This window comes from Saccharomyces cerevisiae, chromosome XV (assembly GCF_000146045.2).
Source record: "Saccharomyces cerevisiae S288C chromosome XV, complete sequence".
Lineage (NCBI taxonomy): Eukaryota > Fungi > Ascomycota > Saccharomycetes > Saccharomycetales > Saccharomycetaceae > Saccharomyces > Saccharomyces cerevisiae.
Genome location: NC_001147.6, coordinates 1,073,064 through 1,091,291, shown reverse-complemented (window position 1 = coordinate 1,091,291; position 18,228 = coordinate 1,073,064). Strand labels below are relative to the sequence as shown.

Here is an 18,228-nt window from a genome sequence, read left to right as displayed (position 1 = left end):
ACACACCACACCCACACACTCTCTCACATCTACCTCTACTCTCGCTGTCATACCTTACCCGGCTTTCTGACCGAAATTAAAAAAAAAAAATGAAAATGAAACCCTGTTCTTTAGCCCTACAGCACTTCTACATAGCCCTAAATAGCCCTAAATAGCCCTCATGTACGTCTCCTCCAAGCCCTGTTGTCTCTTACCCGGATGTTCAACCAAAAGCTACTTACTACCTTTATTTTATGTTTACTTTTTATAGATTGTCTTTTTATCCTACTCTTTCCCACTTGTCTCTCGCTACTGCCGTGCAACAAACACTAAATCAAAACAGTGAAATACTACTACATCAAAACGCATATTCCCTAGAAAAAAAAATTTCTTACAATATACTATACTACACAATACATAATCACTGACTTTCGTAACAACAATTTCCTTCACTCTCCAACTTCTCTGCTCGAATCTCTACATAGTAATATTATATCAAATCTACCGTCTGGAACATCATCGCTATCCAGCTCTTTGTGAACCGCTACCATCAGCATGTACAGCGGTACCCTCGTGTTATCTGCAGCGAGAACTTCAACGTTTGCCAAATCAAGCCAATGTGGTAACAACCACACCTCCGAAATCTGCTCCAAAAGATATTCCAGTTTCTGCCGAAATGTTTTATTGTAGAACAGCCCTATCAGCATCGACAGGAATGCCGTCCAATGCGGCACTTTAGATGGGGTAACTCCCAGCGCAAGCTGATCTCGCAAGTGCATTCCTAGACTTAATTCATATCTGCTCCTCAACTGTCGATGATGCCTGCTAAACTGCAGCTTGACGTACTGCGGACCCTGCAGTCCAGCGCTCGTCATGGAACGCAAACGCTGAAAAACTCCAACTTTCTCGAGCGCTTCCACAAAGACCGTATCGTCTTTTGCCTCCCATTCTTCCCGGCACTTTTTCTCGTCCCAGTTCAAAAAGTACTGCAGCACCTCTGTCTTCGATTCACGCAAGTTGCTCCATACTTTATAATACAACTCTTTGATCTGCCTTCCAGACATGCGGAAAACTTGGCTCCCTTGCTTGCCTCTTGTCGAATCCAATACACTAATTGTTTCTCTTCTTCTAGTAATGGCCAGGTACCAAGCATAATTTCTCTGTATCTGAGAGTAGATCTCTCCCCTTTTTACGCTAAAATATTTCAAATATCCTACAGGGTCCCCATGATATGGCTCGATGTCTTCCAAGTATTCTTTGTATTCCTCGTCATTTCGCAGCATTCTCTCCACAGCTAGTGCTTCCCAAGCCATCCTCCGATACGATACTTTCTGGCCAGCCCAACAGACACAGAGCTCGAACATCTTTTGACAGCCCTTGCATAATCCGTATTGTGTGAATACTCCCTCTGGGCAGAAGTATACGTCAATACCATAGAGGAAAAGATGTTTAATTTCGTCAGACCGAAATCCAAGAAACTGTAAGACATTCATATTCTCGGAAGTATTGGGAAATTGTGCTTTCAGTTTCTTTCTCTCTAGCAAAACCATTTGACTCCCTTTCCGCTTATACGACTCTTTGTTAATGTCGGTGACTGGATGGAATCTATTATCCTCAGCATTGCCATCTTTATTGGCGTCCTCCTTGGCACTAGCGTTGGTACTTTCAGTGGTAGTGGCATTAGTGCTGGAGTTGGTGCTAGCAGTGGTAGTGGCATTAGTGCTGGAGTTGGTGCTAGCAGTGGTAGTAGCACTAGTGTTGGAGTCGGTACTTTCGGTGGTAGTAGCACTAGTGTTGGAGTCGGTACTTTCGGTGGTAGTAGCACTAGTGTTGGAGTTGGTACTTTCAGTGGTAGTCGCACTAGTCCTGACGTTGATGCTGGCAGTGGTAGTAGCACTAGTCCTGACGTTGGTGCTGGCAGTGGTAGTAGCATTAGTGCTGGAGTTGGTACTTTCAGTGGTAATCGCACTAGTCCTGACGTTGATGCTGGCAGTGGTAGTAGCACTAGTCCTGACGTTGGTGCTGGCAGTGGTAGTAGCATTAGTGCTGGAGTTGGTAGTCGCATTGGTACTGGCATTAGCACTACCATGAATGCACGTGTCGCTGTCCTCATCACTGCTGCAATACTTTCTGCACCTGTCACTGCTATTGCTCTCCTGGAAGCTAGACGGTAACGCAATGATCGACATGGAAGCTGTCGCCTGTTTTTCAGCCAATCTGTCCATTCTTTCTATCAGTTCCACTGTGTCAGCAGACAGGTCTGTCCTGGAGCCACAGCATCCAACATGCTGGCCCTTTTTTCCTTTCTTTGATTCAAGTCCATAGAACTCGCGTACCTGTTCGGTTATACAGCCTTCCTTAATCGGTGGTAATTCACCCTTACGATTCCTTGCCGCCCAACTGTTTTTTCTAGATAATAGATAACAGAGGCCCCCATCTCTTAGTCTCCCTACGCCTTGAATGAGCTCAATAATATTAAGTCTATTATCAAGCATGATCACCATCATCAATTGCTTAATGTCAATTCCTTCAGTCACTAATTTCGTTCCGATGAGAACTCGCATGCTACCGTCAGTGACAAACTCCTTTGTGCGAGACACCTTTTCTGCAGCACCCAGCTTCCCGTGTATCCATACCACCCTAAAATACTTTCTCCAAGAGCAGGCCAATTCTTCCACTTCGTTGGTTGTGCTTGCAACTACAATGGCCTTCGACTCTGGTTCAATTTCAAAGAGGGCTAAAAGAAGCTTCAGTGCTTCTTCGGGCTGTGATTCCACTTTCTTCCAAATTTTATGAACATGCCCTAAAGGCACCTCGGATTTCTCCTTGATTAGATTAAACATCCGTGTTGGATAGCTGGATAGACCTCTGCTGAGATCTTCCGACCGTTTGAGCTCGTTGATGTCCATCGACTTCTTGGCCAGTCCCGTAAGCCCAATACGCTGCAACGCAGCATCAGCTACAGCCTCAGGTGCTGTGCCGCTCAAAAAGATTGCTTTCTCAAAAGCGTCAAAATCAAGGTTAGTTATGCCCCCAAATTGCGACTGCCGGTAGACCTCCGTTTCAAAGTTGTGAAACTCATCTACAATGAGGTAACCCAATTTTACGTTGTTGGTCCTAAAGGTGCACTCAACAATATTCTCCCACGCAGCTATCCTGTCTGTGAAATTAGTGCTAGCAAGATCATCGTAGATCCCCACGTATAAATCAGTAACGCCATCGCAACCTTCTTCAATAAAGTTTCTTACAGGGGCCACATTCAAGCAACCGCATCGGCTCAACCTGATCATGCAATTAGCAAGCAACACTGTGTACGGTACAAACAGAAACGACACATATTTCACGTCGCCCTTAGACGCCAGTGCTATCAAGGGGAGATGAAATAACTCCGTCTTACCATAGCCCGGTGGGGCCTGTACTGCCACAGAGGGTGTGTCTGCCATGTATATTTCATGACATAAGCGCAACTGATGCAAGTCCCTGAATTCAAAGGAGCTGCCAAAGAGTTTCTGGCCTGCGACGAGGATATCGTTTGTACTCTTGGGCTCTCGGGGCCTTTTTCGCGTTACTCTTGAAATTTTTTGATCATGATCTGAACTCGCCGCCTCACCTGCCACTACGTCTTCCGCATTCCGAGTACTAGAGAATGAACAATGGTAGTCGCTTTCAAGGCCTAACCATTGAATCCAGCGCTCGGAAGCTCGTTCCTGCAATAAAGTGGCGGTCGTCCCACTGACACTAGTTAACGAAAAGGAATCCACACCGTAAATATTTCGCCCTGTTTGAACGGAATGATTGGCCATGAGTTCACTCGTCGCCGACTCGTACAAATCTGTTTCAAATCTGCTACCTACGCAGTGCCGTCCTAGGGCAATCAACCCCTGACGCATCTCCCGAAAATTCAGCTTCTGAGGTGCATTCTTCGGAAGTTCCCTCATGTACTGCCGAAAAGTTGCGTATTCAACCAGACAGCCCTTCGCGGTATTCAGAAACATGTAGGAATACAAAACTATCCTCGAAATGTCTCGATTTGTTACTTGATCTGGATCCTCAAATCCCACCACATCCATCCAAGGATCATGATTAAAAGCGTCATAACTGTTACCAAGCGCACATATTTGCATTTGCCTTAGCACAGTGACAAAATAAAACACGTAATCTGAAGTGAGTCCGTCAAGCGTCTTAAGTCGAGGCTCCGATGAACCGTTCTTGTTGTAATCAGTGTACAGTTGGATGCGTCTTGTTGTATCATCGACGTATACGTTGCGCTGAGGACCGGCAAAAGCGAGTAGCTGAAGCTCTGGATAACGGTAAGGGTATCCTACGGCAAAATGGACCATCCACATAAGTGGCACCGTAAGCTCGTCAATTGCAACAGTGACTTTATTTTTAAGAGCCGCGGTCATTTTGTTAGTATCTCTTCTCAACTTGGGCAGCACAATTTCACGATATTTAACAGGTATCATTTGAAGAAAAGAATCGTTTTCCAGATACTCGTCAATTCCTCGCTTTGGCTCTCTGAACAAAACTTCTCGATTACGCAAAATGAGGCTGGCAATATCAACCACTGTAGGCATATAAAAGCAGTTGTTCAACTCTCCCCAAAGGTTATCGAACTGAGCCTTGCATGCAAAGTAAAAGCCGCGGACATACTCGCGATTAAAAAGTTTTCCACATACTGATATACCATCAGAAGAAGGTACCAAAGTTATTCTATAAGAGTCCTTCAGCGTGGTTTCCTGCGCTACTTCGTGGTACAGAATTTTGATCCATTTCCACATTGCAACGCCGTTGGTGTCATCAAATATATCTAAATCCCTTGCAGTACAAGCACAAGACGACACCAATAAAGCTTTCACGGCATCTAGTGTTTTTCTGAGTCTTCGTGGAGTGTTAGGACTACGCAACTTACATACTTTCAAGCCATGCTCGTCCACAGAGGGAATAATGGGTTCTTCATTCGTAATAGATCGATCCTCTTCGTCACCAGCGCCACCACGGGGACCCGCCCCGAAATTGAGCGCACATGCTCGCAAGATAATATGCAAAATATCACCCAATCGGTCTTTTTTGTTCATCATATCGTTACATATCTGTGAAAAGTACTTTATCTCAATGGGTTTACGTGGGCATAGATCACGCTTCAGCCGCTCTGTGTCGACTTTCTTTTCGCCAGGTAAACTTGCTTGGTATGCAGAAAAAATCGATAGCTCATCTACGTGTAGTAACAAGAACATGTAGGGTGCCAAATTGTACCCATATTTCCTTATGGTGCTTTTCTGAAGACTCCTTACAATAGGTGCGCCAGAAACAAAGTCAGTGAAAGTACGCATCGTAGAGCTGTCGTTCGGCCTGGCACTCGCTATTTCGTGACAACGTTCCAGGACACGGAAACTCAACTCATTATAGTATCCTCTGTTGAGGTAAAAAAGAGAAAGGGTATCGTAATCCTTTCTATTGAATTTCAAAGTATGCACTTGAAACAACGTGTAGACCATCAAGTTGATTTTCTTGGGAATAAGATACTTTGAAGGGATTGGTCCGCCCTGGAAATCTGGTTCGTCTTCAACAAATGTCAGGAACTTTTGTACATTTTTCCCGACCATGACGGAAATGACAATTTTTTCAAAAGACCTTTTCCTATCCATTGCACCAGTTCTGAATTTTACCACTTTGATTAGGCCAGACTTTTCGTCTTCGTAGAATGACCGCACTTCCGTGGGGATCGATTCAAATAAAGTTATTGAGGGACAATGTACCAAGTCGTTTTTGTTATTTAGAGCCGACTCAAACTCGTCAAAGTTTGCTTTTTCAAACTTACGCCTATCGGAAACTTTCATTTTATTTTTGTAAGTTTCGAAATTAACAATAGTATGTTGATTGTTATGCTTTTTGACAAGAAATCCATCAATATAAACAAAAGATTGTCCAGTTTCCGTCTTATCATCATCTAAGAATGTAATAATTAAGCTACTCTATTGAGAAGAAGCAGAATCTGCGCTATGCAGGTGCAAATCTCCAGCAGCAGCAAAGAAAATTCAGTTAATAAGAAATCTCACTAAGATAAGCGACTGTCTGTCCCAACATAGAAAACAGAAGGATGTCTCATTCATCGCTTGATTTCCGGCCTGCAAAAATAAAGTAGTCGGTACGTACTTTCGTTTTCAATTTCCATGGTGCACAGTATCTTAACTATCTGCTTAGTCGAGGAGAACCAGGATTCTGTTCGTTGCTCAGCCGCTTCGTGGATATTCTCTTGGATACTTTAAATATGGACCTACGCTTAGCCTGCGCTTAGCCTACAACTTCTTCCGCTCTCGAAAAGACCAATATAATAGAAAGTTATAAATTACATTTCCTTATTAGGTATACGACCTCGCGCTTCGAAGTAGAGGAGCCCTTTTTGGCGTACCTACATATGGCGCGTCAGACAGACAAACTTCCCCCAAAAATGTATTACCCCGCCGAATAAGAAAACAGACCCATTCACCCACGACGTATCAAGTTACTTCCTTGGTGCAATGTCCCACTATAAAAAAATTCCTTGACGCTAGATCGTTGGACTAAAATCTGCGTCACAATCGCCTAAACAGGAAATATTGCCTATTTTCGTACAAGGTTACTTCCTAGATGCTATATGTCCCTACGGCCTTGTCTAACACCATCCAGCATGCAATACAGTGACATATATATGATGAACCTGTCTCTCAACTTACCCTCCATTACCCTACCTCTCCACTCGTTACCCTGTCTCACTCAACCATACCACTCCCAACCACCATCCATCTCTCTACTTACTACTACCATCCACCGCCCATCATAACCGTTACCCTCCAATTACCCATATCCAACTCCACCACCACTTACCCTACTATTACCCTACCATCCATCATCCGCTACTCACCATACTGTTGTTCTACCCACCATGTTGAAACGTTAACAAATGATCGTAAATAATACACATATACTTACCCTACCACCACATGCCGTATCCACCCTCACTTGTATACTGATATGGCATAGGCACACGGATGCTACAGTATATATCATCTCAAGTTACCCTACTCTCACATTCCACTCCATGGCCCATCTCTCACTTCATCAGTACTAAATGCACTCACATCATTATTAACGGCACTTGCCTCAGCGGTCTATACCCTGTGCCATTTACGCATAACTCCCACGATTATCCACATTTTAATATCTATATCTCATTCGGCGGCCCCAAATATTGTATAACTGCTCTTAATACATACGTTATACCACTTTTACACCGTATACTAACCACTTAATTTATATACACTTATGTTAATATAACCAAAAAATCACCATCAAAATCACCTAAACATAAAAATATTCCATTCTTCAACAATAATACATAAACATATTGACTTGAAGTACGAGCACTACCATGACGTCATTAACGTAAAAGTTCCTTAATATTCCCATTTGCTTGAACGGATGCCACTTCAGAATATTTCGTACTTACACAGACTTCACATTAGAATATTATGTCATCCCATTGTTGTGACACTCTTTATTCACCGAGCAATAATACGGTAGTGGCTCACACACATGTGGGCGCTATCCCCTCAACTCTATTCCAGTTACAGTTACATAAAAAACTAACCTAACAAAGAAATAATAATATTTATGTCACAAAAATCAGGGTCTCTTGCTATGACTTGCTACTTGTTTTGCCCTGATCTGCAATCTTATTTTTAAAAGTGACGCATATTCTATAAACGACCCCGAGGCGACGCGCCAAAAAATGAAAAAAAGGAACGACACATTTTTATAGAAAGACAAAAGGCTGCGAAGCCGCACATTTCCAAGTTCAGTATTGCTTATTGGACATACCCTATTAGCTTTATTACCATGCACCCTTTTCCAGAACAGTGACGCAAAAGAGAAGTTTCTATTTTGGGTTTATTGTATTGAGAAAATACTCCACAAACACTGTTATTGATCAAAAATGAGTTGTCATATTAATATACATTTACATATGAGAAATTGTATTTATATCAATAGAATAACATATTTTATTTCATTTTCTTTACTTTTTAATGTCTATGGAATTTCGTTCGTAAAAGCTTCTCTCTATTTTGGAATAGCAGTGTAGATACCGTCCTTAGATAGAGCACTGGAGATAGCCGGTCTCAATCTGGTAGAGTACCATGGGACACCAGTGATGACTCTGGTGACTTGTTCAGCTGGAATACCAGTCAACATGGTGGTGAAGTCACCATAGTTGAAAACAGCTTCAGCAATCTCAACTGGGTAGGTCTCTGTTGGATGAGCTGCTTGAAACAAGTAGTATTGAGCCAAATGAGCTCTGATATCGGAGACGTAAACACCCAATTCGACCAAGTTGACTCTTTCGTCAGATGGAGATAGAGTGGTAGTGGCTGGAGCAGCGGCAACACCGGCAGCGATAGCGGCAACACCAGCAGCGATTGAAGTTAATTTGACCATTGTATTTGTTTTGTTTGTTAGTGCTGATATAAGCTTAACAGGAAAGAAATGAATAAAGACATATTCTCGAAGGCATATAGTTGAAGTATCTCTATTTATACCTATTCCTTCATTGGTCATCACCACTTAAACGATTCGTTAACAGATGCTCCTTTAGCACTTCACATATTCTCCATATCTCATCTTTCCCACAACTTCATGATCACTATGAAGATGTTTTTGTTTTTAAACGAGGCATGCATCTTTATAGATTCTGTATGCGAAGGTATTGTTTTCTGGGGCCTTTGTCTATTCGTATGCGCCGAATGTGAGAATGCCAGTTATAGGGGTGCCGAGGTGCCTTATAAAACCCTTTTCCGTGCCTGTGATACTTCCTTTTTTGGTATAGCAGAATGTCTGAATTTAGTTGCTATAGATCCTCGTTCAGAAGCGTATTGCTAAGCCTATCTCCAGTATACCCTAAACGATCGCCGAGAAAAAATAATACTGTACCCTCCTATTTCCCGGAATTGTACAGAATAGTAGGTATGTGCTGGGAGTCGTATATTGTTAGAGTCTGTAATTTTTACGCGCGCCTAGTGGATTCGTTGATACGATTACGTTATTCTAAACCGTCGCAAAGCAAATTGTGTTGAAGTAATTCAAGACTTTAAATCACTTGTACCAAAATCATTGTTGCGAAAACTTATCCTCAGTATTAGTTTCTTGACCGTAACAGTAGTTGAAAAAAATAAAATCATTTCTATGATCGATACACTTTCATTATTTAACTTCTCTATTATGGTGTAACTTCTTACTTTTGTCAGAAAAAAAGATTTCAAGACACAACAAGAATGGGGTCAAAGGTCTGCTTGTACTATCAGGAAGATTTGATACCAACCGCGTTATAAGGGTTACTAGAAAGTAATAGCTGCTAAAAAATTTAAACCGAAGAGATTAATCAGAAAGCTGAAAAACTGCAGTGTTAGTAGAGTTGTAAGCATTTCTTGATTGGAACAGCCTTCCCCCACACGTCCACCCTTGTTCAGACAGATTCGTAATGATTTTGTGTGTAGGCAATGGAAAACTTTAAAAACGGTTTGATTTCCTACAAGATAAAACATATGAATAAAATAACTTGTGTCAAATGCCCCATTTCCATACTGTAACCCAAATCAACGAAATAAAAAATAAAACCTCATATGATTTACTTTATTTAGTCATAAAAAAACAAAAAAAAAAAAAAAAAAAAGGAAACAAGACAATCCTTTATAGTTTGTTTCCATCATGAAACCTATGACCAGCATATATACAATCGTCCCCCAGTTCCTCTTCGATACGCAAAAGTTCATTATACTTGGCCAGTCTTTCTGATCTCGACAAAGCGCCCGATTTAATTTGACCACATCTTAAACCAACGACCAAATCAGCGATAAACGGATCTTCGGTTTCACCTGATCTATGCGATATCATTACACCCCATCCAGCATCGAAAGCCTGATTGGCGGCTTCAATAGACTCAGTCAGAGTACCGATCTGGTTGAGTTTCAGCAACAGAGTATTCGCACATTTCTCCTCTATAGCACGGGCGATCCTGGTCTTGTTGGTGCATGTCAGGTCATCTGCAATAATCTGAACATTGACAGTCTTTAGGAAGGCAGACCACGAGGACCAATCATCTTCGGCGTAGGGATCTTCCAGGGAAATGATTGGGTATTTCTTTAGCAATGAATGGTAATATTCTGCTAACTGGGCTGGACTGAGCCAGTGAGATGGGTCAGAGTTCGGTTCCTTGAAATTTAGGTCGTATTTCCCGTCCTTATAAAAAACAGAAGGAGCACTATCGATTCCTACTTTCACTCTACCCTCGTAACCGCATATGTTAATGGCTTCCACAATCATGTCCAAGGCGTCTTCGGCAGTGTCAATATCGGGGGCAACTCCACCCTCGTCACCAACATTTCCAGCGGAAGGTCCATATTGCTCCTTCGCCAATATCTTCAAATGATGGTAAACTTCCGAACCCATCCTCATGGCTTCTGCAAAGCTCTGAGCCCCGACTGGCGCGATCTTGAATTCTTGCATAGCTAAAGAGCCACCGGCGTGGGCTCCACCATTCAAAACATTGAAAAAAGGAACAGGAATAACAAAGGGGTCCTGTCTAGCATCCGCTAACTCGGCTATATACTTGTAGAGAGTAATTCCCTTTTGTGCGGCAGCAGCTCGAGCAACGCACAAGGAAACACCAAGGATAGCATTGGCGCCCAACCTTGACTTGTTAGAAGTTCCGTCTAACGATATCATGAGCTCGTCTATGCCCTTCTGATTGGTTACACATAATTCGGACTTGATTAAAGCAGGCCCTATGATACTATTGACGTTACTGACTGCCTTGGTCACCCCTTTTCCCATCCATTCGGACTTGTTCCCGTCTCTAAGTTCAACAGCTTCGTGAATGCCGGTGGAGGCACCAGATGGGACGATCGCTCTGAAGAGACCATTCTCTGTTGTAATTTCAACCTCAACAGTCGGATTGCCGCGAGAATCATACACCGTTCTAGCATGTACCTTCGTGATGGACATATTTTTATCGTTGAGATTCGATTTTTTCCTCACCTTGTTTTGGTATTTCTATTGCAAGACAAAGTGAAAGAAGAAGAAGTGGTGGTAAAAAATAACTATATATAATGAAAATTGTAACCTGGTGGGAGTGCAAACTGTAAGTGATAACCTGCCAGATCCATGTTTCTATTATATACCTAAGAACCAGCCAAGTTAGGTAAACGAGGAGTCTTTCAATATCTCTTTTCTAGTGAGAATGTTATTTAGGTAAATGAACAAGTTACCACTATACTACTCACCCCCTACACTTTGTTTGTGACCTCTCCCCTTATCCAGTTCATCGAAACTTTTTTTTCAACTTGTGGCGATCTGTGACATTGTCTACTACAAGAACCGATTTTGGTTGATGTCTGTAAAAAAAACAACCTTACCTTTCCAGATCCAACTTTCCAGGAGAGCTGCGTGAGTTTCAAATATTTACCATGTCGGAGAAAGCTCCCAAGTACTTCCTTGTTCTTGTCATTTTTTCCTTATCTCCATCCTTTAAGGAAGGTATTTCCATTATGCGATTCTATAAATCCGAGCATGCGAGTATTTCTTTTCTTGGCGCGGAGTCGCTGATGACGCAATAGGCACATTCACGAACATCCAGGACTGGTAATCTTCTCGTCTTAAAGAAAATCCAACCACCAGTAAGAAACTCTTGGGTAAAATGGGGTATCTGAAATATTGCATAGCTGCAAATGAAGATATTCAGTATCAGCATAGGTATTTTTATGGAGGATAGGTAAAGAGAAAGAAAAAAAAAAATATCTTTCTGACTGTCGTTCTTGCAATTATCACAATTAGGGGACTTTAAAACCGATACTTGATATATGAGCACAGTCAAGGGGTCGGTTCTTGAGATTTTAATGGAAAACAGGAAAGTTGCACATACAGGTCTGCTTTTCTTTGCTTGCTCCAGACAACGATACTTAGAACTAAAACATATTTCTAGAACACTTTTCTCCTTCATTCAAAAAGAAAACTGGCCTTGCAATGACTCCAAAAAGAGCGCTAATATCTCTTACTTCATACCACGGTCCCTTCTACAAAGATGGTGCGAAAACAGGCGTTTTTGTAGTTGAGATTTTGCGATCGTTCGATACATTCGAAAAGCATGGTTTCGAAGTGGACTTCGTTTCTGAGACTGGTGGATTTGGCTGGGATGAACATTACTTGCCAAAGAGCTTTATTGGTGGCGAAGATAAGATGAACTTTGAAACGAAAAATTCCGCCTTCAATAAGGCGTTAGCGAGGATCAAGACCGCAAATGAAGTCAACGCCAGCGACTATAAAGTATTCTTTGCATCTGCTGGACATGGTGCTCTATTTGACTATCCCAAAGCTAAAAATCTGCAAGATATTGCATCCAAGATATATGCCAATGGGGGTGTGATCGCTGCCATCTGTCATGGACCGCTCCTTTTCGATGGATTAATAGATATCAAAACAACAAGACCATTAATCGAAGGCAAAGCTATAACAGGTTTCCCACTCGAGGGTGAAATCGCCCTGGGAGTTGACGACATCTTGAGGAGCAGAAAATTGACAACGGTTGAACGCGTTGCAAACAAGAATGGAGCCAAGTACTTGGCGCCAATCCATCCCTGGGATGACTACTCTATTACAGATGGAAAGCTAGTTACGGGTGTTAACGCAAATTCTTCCTATTCGACCACAATTAGAGCTATAAACGCATTATATAGCTGAAACAAAAGACAAGGGAATTGTTGAAGGGGAGGCTTTTAATGACTTTCAGTTTCTGTGAAGAGAAGGCTAACAGCTCAATGGTTCGAAAGGTAAAGAAAACGGCAGGTCGGTAGCACTCGATTTTGCTAGAATGGAAATCATATAGAGAACAATTGAATAGTAGGCCTTGGTTTTTAGTGTTGTATTCATCATGGTCATATGTGACATAGGTAATGTACATATATATATAAAAAAAAAAAAAAGCAATGCTGTGAGATCATTCGTTACTTACGAAATACGCAGATTGCAATTTGAAATAAGCTGTGTTTTCTTTTTTTTCCTTTTTTTTTCTTTTTTTTGGCTTGTTATATACAACTTTTTTCTATTTCTGTTCTTTTTATGAGTAATTAATTGGTACATGGGAAATAAATATGAATTATATTAAATGAAGTAAAAGTAAAAGAAAACGGGGAAATTTATCGTTTTGTAGTAAATAGATGATGGAACGCATTCATAAAATCTCACAAAATATTACAATAAACCGCAGTAGTGGGTAAAAATGTATTATACAACGTCTAAAATCTTGAAAATGAATTAAAAAAAAAAAAAAAAAAAGTGGGATGATTATGCAGGGAAAAGTATAAAGAAAAGATCCTAACAAATCGGGTTGGTCAATCCTCTAGTCCAAGCATAGGATCCGAGAGTTATCACCAATAAGCAATATGAAATTGCAATCGAAACAGTATAATAAATAAGCATGTTAATAAATGATAGCTTATACCCTTCATTGATAAACGTGCTAATGGTACTCAAAGTGCCGCAAAATCCGGATATTAACGCAGAAACAATATGACATGAATTCAACGAGTTCACAATTGGAACGTCCGTAGAAAAGTGTTTTTTACCACGTTGCACCATGGTAAATATGCCAATCAATAAAGTGGCGAAAACGTTTGCCAAGAAAGTACCCAATGGAAACTTTTTGTTTGTTTTATTAAACATTTCTGCCAACCAATATCTTAGGAAACCAGCGAAAATTCCAAATAGACATGGTAGTGTCCACTTGCCCCTCGAATAGTTCTCATAATACGCACACAGCACCACAAACAAAATAATTAATGGAAAAGCTAGTGCATACGCGAGTTTATCCACAATATCAAAAAATTTCTTAAAAAATGGTGCTGGAGTTTTGAATTTAAACTCTAGAATATTTTTTTCCATTTCTTGTGTATCAACATCACCAGCATTTTCCTTTACAGTGTCTGAGGGAGGGGTATATGGCTTCGAAAACGAACTAGATCCATAAGCAACAATAACCTCCTTACCAAGTTGCCTACCGAAAATAAGACTACCCATGGAAACCATAAGATGAACGAGCAAGACAGATAAAAACTCCATTATACCGTAAGCTCTGTTCGGCAGTTTTGTGTGGTTAGCGATATTACCGTTAGTTAAGTTTGTAGAGTGTTCGAACATCTCTAGCAGCATACTAGAAAAGGAAGACAGGGCACCACAGTACCCAGTAGTTACACCTAAAAACAAGACTTGGTGATCTTTCATCCAAGTGTAAGCATTTAAAGATTGCATAATCCCCATTAGCATGCAGGATGAACAATTAGACCAGAGAACGGTCGGAGCAGTAACGAAGGCCGGAGTGTAGGTGGAAAGCGCCGTTATAGCCTGACGTGTTTCAGTACCTAATATGCAGAACGTGGTGAATGTACAAAAAACATGAATATAATGGCTCAACTTGTGATTTGATATGACCGGATTGAAAATCATCAGAGCATTACACGCTCGATTAAATAATTAAATAACTGCAGATTCTTGAGCCACCAGAGGCTAAATAATAATGGCGGCAATAAATATAATCCATTAGTACTTATTTCAGTTGTTTTTTGTTTTATTTTTTCCGTATCTCTTCTGTATCTCTTCCATCATTGCGTCAAAAGTGATTTACACTTCTACATGAATCGCGCCACTTTATGTCAGTGAATCTTTCATACATCGCAACTCCTCACTGACAGTGACTCTAGCATAGTCACCATCTTTCGATATACCCATCAAAGTGCACGATTCTCCTCCCCTGTTATACAATCGTAACGTAATATTGACATGTATTCGTAGCTCCGCTGCCAACTAATTTTCAGATCGTTCATTGTACATAAACCAAGCGCTGTTGCTTTACTTTATGATATTGCTGCTGAGCTCCCTTGTCTTTCATACGACGTTTTATCTTGATTTCATATCTTTTTTTTTTGGTAAAATAGAAAATACTCAACAGATATCTGATATGTATATAAACACTAAATAAAGAAAATCTTAAATCTTGCTGGCATGACTGTCGCTGTGTCTCAAATCTCTTAGTAATTCATAGATGTGTATCACCCCAAATCTCAAAAACTTCATAATCATTATTAGATTATCTAGAAATCATACCCTTTATACTGTCCCACAATGGCCTTCTCACAGGAGGCGCTAATGATTACGATTAACCATCAAATCATTTATATTGATACACTGTAGTTTACTGTTAATAACCAACCTTTGTCGAGATTCATCAAAGTGGGTTCCAAATCCCTCATTGTGGGAACCTGGTTCAGTCATACCCATTGGAGATGGGCCCCAGGAAGGAGTGTAACAAACTTCATCCCAATTGCATTGTCTCTCACAACGGTAATTTAGTTCAATCCACCCTAGAGATTCAATTAAACCATCGATAGTGGAGCGAGCCGTTTCGACATTCTTTATTAAGTCGCTGGAAGTTGTGTTATCTGTCATAAAAGAGTAGACTTCGGGTATCAATAAATCATTCACTTTATAAATGGCATCAACAATTTCTCCGACCACGCTGACAGCAGATGACCAAATCAAAAAGTCTGCATCCGTTTTTAAGGCCTGGTATGGGCTCACATATTGGTAGACAGCAAAGTCTTTCCCGCTACCGAATTCATCACTGTTGTTGCTTGCAGGCTCAAACCTTAAACAAAAGTTCAATGTGAGTGCTGTTGCATTGATGGCAATTGACTCATTAATATCACCATTGCTGTTCAGTATGTTACTAACAGATTTTAGTAATGGAGCAAATTTAAGGACAAGCTCATCAAATGCTAACTGCCAATCCATACTTTGCGTGGCATCAAATCCGACTTCCAGAGCCTTTTCTAAGTCATCTACCATGTCCAATTGCTTTTCCCATGTCATTCCTTCATCGAGTAATCTTCTGTTGTTAGGATCAGGAGCAATGTAAGTCCTGTTTATCCCGCTCACTAGGTACCTATAGTCGATATGGATTCGATGCTCCCCGTTGTCATGCGCTGTACCCGCTCTCAACTGATTGAAGCTCTTAACTGCGTTGAAATTAGAAAAAGTCTTCTCCCAACCATCTTCTCTTTCCAGAATCGCCTTTTGGTCATCTGTTAGCTGATCTTCAACTAGGTTTCCATTTTCATCCAGAGGCCAACCTTCCTCTTTCGATATAACGGTAGGTGCTGGTAAGCCTAGGTACTGGTTAGGCTGGACCATTTCTAACATTGAAACAAGTTCGACGTTATCAGCCGAAAAATCACACAAAACGACCTCAAAGCCAACCTCTACCCTGATAATTCCGTCAAGCCCGAATGGCTTCCCCCATTTGCATATTCTAGCAGCGTAGAGTCGTTCGGCCATTCGTTCGTTTTCACCATCATCTGTAAGGTTCAATTTCTCTTTAATAACATTTGACAACATTAGCTGCGTGTCCATCTCTCCTGAGTCAGTTTTTGCAGCAGAAGCCCCATCAAGATAGAGAAATTTGTTGAGGTCCCGTGCTGCTCTATAGGTAAGCATTTTTTGTGAACCTCGATCTTTTTCGTCTGGTGGTGGTGGTGGTGGTGGCCCTTTTGGATGATCACCATGGGTGCCATTGCCGAACCTCCCATGCCTTCTTTCCAAAGATTTTCTCCCATAGGATGGTGACCTCAAGCCGAAAGAGTAGCTGAATTCGTGGTCCATAGCCAGCCATTCGAAGGTAGTTGGCACTTTTGATCCGGCATGGTACATTAAAGTTCCTTTGGGAATTACAGCGGGAAAATAAGATACTCCGACAGGATGTATATCCGATGGAGACTGTCTTAAAGCAGCTCGAATGGAATTAAAGATAGCCGTGCTGTTATCAAAATCAATGTCTCTGACAAACTCATGGTAATTATCCCATCGTATAGAAGGTGTGTCTGTGATTTTGGTTGCAGGTTGCTTGTGTGGTAGGGCAGTTGACACTATGCCATAAGATTCAGATAATTTCCAACAGAAACCAAGCAGCACAATGAGCAGTACGCCTACGGTGGCTGCGGTACCTTGACGGTGGAATCTCATTATTTATGTAAACAATTATAAATGGGCTCTTCGAGAACTGAGGCCATAGAATTTTTTTTTTTTATGAATTTTTTTTATCATCCTAATACTTTTTGTCTTTTAAGAGTGAAGAGCCGCAAGTTTCTTTTTTTTTTTATTTTGTTTTTAATTTTTTTCTTGGCATAGAATTTTTACACCCCGATCTTTTTTTTACATACGTAGTTCATTGCCGCTGATTACTGCATCGTCTCGCTTTGCCCGGAGAACGGTTGTTAACTTGTGTTTAATGTGGTGTAAAGACAATGTCAATGCAAGTGACATGAACACTGTAATACATCACATTGGTAAACAAAGCTTGAATCGTGAACCTTTCTCTAAAAATTTCGATAATATGCATAAAGGTTCTTGAAGCTCCCCTTGTTCAAGTGGTTTATTTTTCTATAGATATTTACACTCCGCAAGTGCAAAAAAAAAGCATTATCGCTAACGATCAAGAGGAACTGAGACCTTATTAGTTGTCTTTGTTGGCGTAACATAAATTTCTTAGGAAAAGAGAAAATTATCTCGAAGGCAAAAATAAACCAAGCCTCGAGTTTAATGGTTTTCTAAAAAACACTTTAAAAACAGATCGCCATAAAAGGAGAAGCTCCGTAGGAGACCGTTTTCGAAACCTATGTAGAAATAAAGGGAAAGCTCCAACGGTTTGGATAAATCTTTAGAAGCATAGAGTTTATACAACATTCAGTACGAAATGTACTCTCGAAACGTTCTCTTTTCACGGTGCTTAGTAGCAGAAAAAAGTGTCGGAAATTACCTATTTTGTCACCACTCGAGGATAGGCTTGAAAGAGAGTTTTAACCCCAACTTTTCTATTTTGCACTTGTTTGGCTATGGTTTAAAACATTCTGTTTGGACCAACAGCCCAAGCGGCTTATCCCTTTTCTTTTTTTCCCTTATAATCGGGAATTTCCTTACTAGGAAGGCACCGATACTAGAACTCCGAATGAAAAAGACATGCCAGTAATAAAACTATTTTGATGTTATGCGGAATATACTATTCTTGGATTATTCACTGTTAACTAAAAGTTGGAGAAATCACTCTGCACTGTCAATCATTGAAAAAAAGAACATATAAAAGGGCACAAAATTGAGTCTTTTTTAATGAGTTCT

The 18,228-nt window shown here is 40.9% G+C and overlaps 7 protein-coding genes across 7 annotated transcripts, besides 1 other annotated feature; 2 read left to right on the top strand and 5 right to left on the bottom strand.

Moving 5' to 3' along the window:
* Positions 1–7,370: a telomere (TEL15R; Telomeric region on the right arm of Chromosome XV; composed of an X element core sequence, X element combinatorial repeats, a long Y' element, and a very short terminal stretch of telomeric repeats).
* On the bottom strand, positions 429–5,819 carry YRF1-8 (Y' element ATP-dependent helicase protein 1 copy 8; the record flags this gene model as incomplete). The annotated part of the gene is made up of 1 exon (NM_001184447.3): positions 429–5,819. The coding sequence occupies one exon, from the start codon at positions 5,817–5,819 to the stop codon at positions 429–431; it is 5,391 nt and encodes a 1,796-aa protein (NP_061495.4).
* Positions 6,923–7,090, top strand: YOR394C-A (uncharacterized protein; the record flags this gene model as incomplete). Its single annotated transcript, NM_001184626.1, has 1 exon — positions 6,923–7,090. One exon carries the CDS (start codon positions 6,923–6,925, stop codon positions 7,088–7,090), a length of 168 nt encoding a protein of 55 aa, NP_878178.1.
* A 709-nt stretch (positions 7,371–8,079) lies between the features above and the next one.
* Positions 8,080–8,574, bottom strand: PAU21 (seripauperin PAU21; the record flags this gene model as incomplete). Its single annotated transcript, NM_001183814.3, has 1 exon — positions 8,080–8,574. The coding sequence occupies one exon, from the start codon at positions 8,572–8,574 to the stop codon at positions 8,080–8,082; it is 495 nt and encodes a 164-aa protein (NP_015039.3).
* A 1,128-nt stretch (positions 8,575–9,702) lies between these two features.
* Positions 9,703–11,016, bottom strand: ERR1 (phosphopyruvate hydratase ERR1; the record flags this gene model as incomplete). The annotated part of the gene is made up of 1 exon (NM_001183813.1): positions 9,703–11,016. The coding sequence occupies one exon, from the start codon at positions 11,014–11,016 to the stop codon at positions 9,703–9,705; it is 1,314 nt and encodes a 437-aa protein (NP_015038.1).
* Positions 11,017–12,033: 1,017 nt separating this feature from the next.
* HSP33 (glutathione-independent methylglyoxalase family protein) lies at positions 12,034–12,747 on the top strand (the record flags this gene model as incomplete). The annotated part of the gene is made up of 1 exon (NM_001183811.3): positions 12,034–12,747. One exon carries the CDS (start codon positions 12,034–12,036, stop codon positions 12,745–12,747), a length of 714 nt encoding a protein of 237 aa, NP_015036.3.
* Positions 12,748–13,380: 633 nt separating this feature from the next.
* FEX1 (fluoride transporter) lies at positions 13,381–14,508 on the bottom strand (the record flags this gene model as incomplete). Its single annotated transcript, NM_001183810.1, has 1 exon — positions 13,381–14,508. The coding sequence occupies one exon, from the start codon at positions 14,506–14,508 to the stop codon at positions 13,381–13,383; it is 1,128 nt and encodes a 375-aa protein (NP_015035.1).
* A 696-nt stretch (positions 14,509–15,204) lies between these two features.
* Positions 15,205–17,079, bottom strand: YOR389W (uncharacterized protein; the record flags this gene model as incomplete). Its single annotated transcript, NM_001183809.3, has 1 exon — positions 15,205–17,079. The coding sequence occupies one exon, from the start codon at positions 17,077–17,079 to the stop codon at positions 15,205–15,207; it is 1,875 nt and encodes a 624-aa protein (NP_015034.3).
* Positions 17,080–18,228: the final 1,149 nt, after the last annotated feature.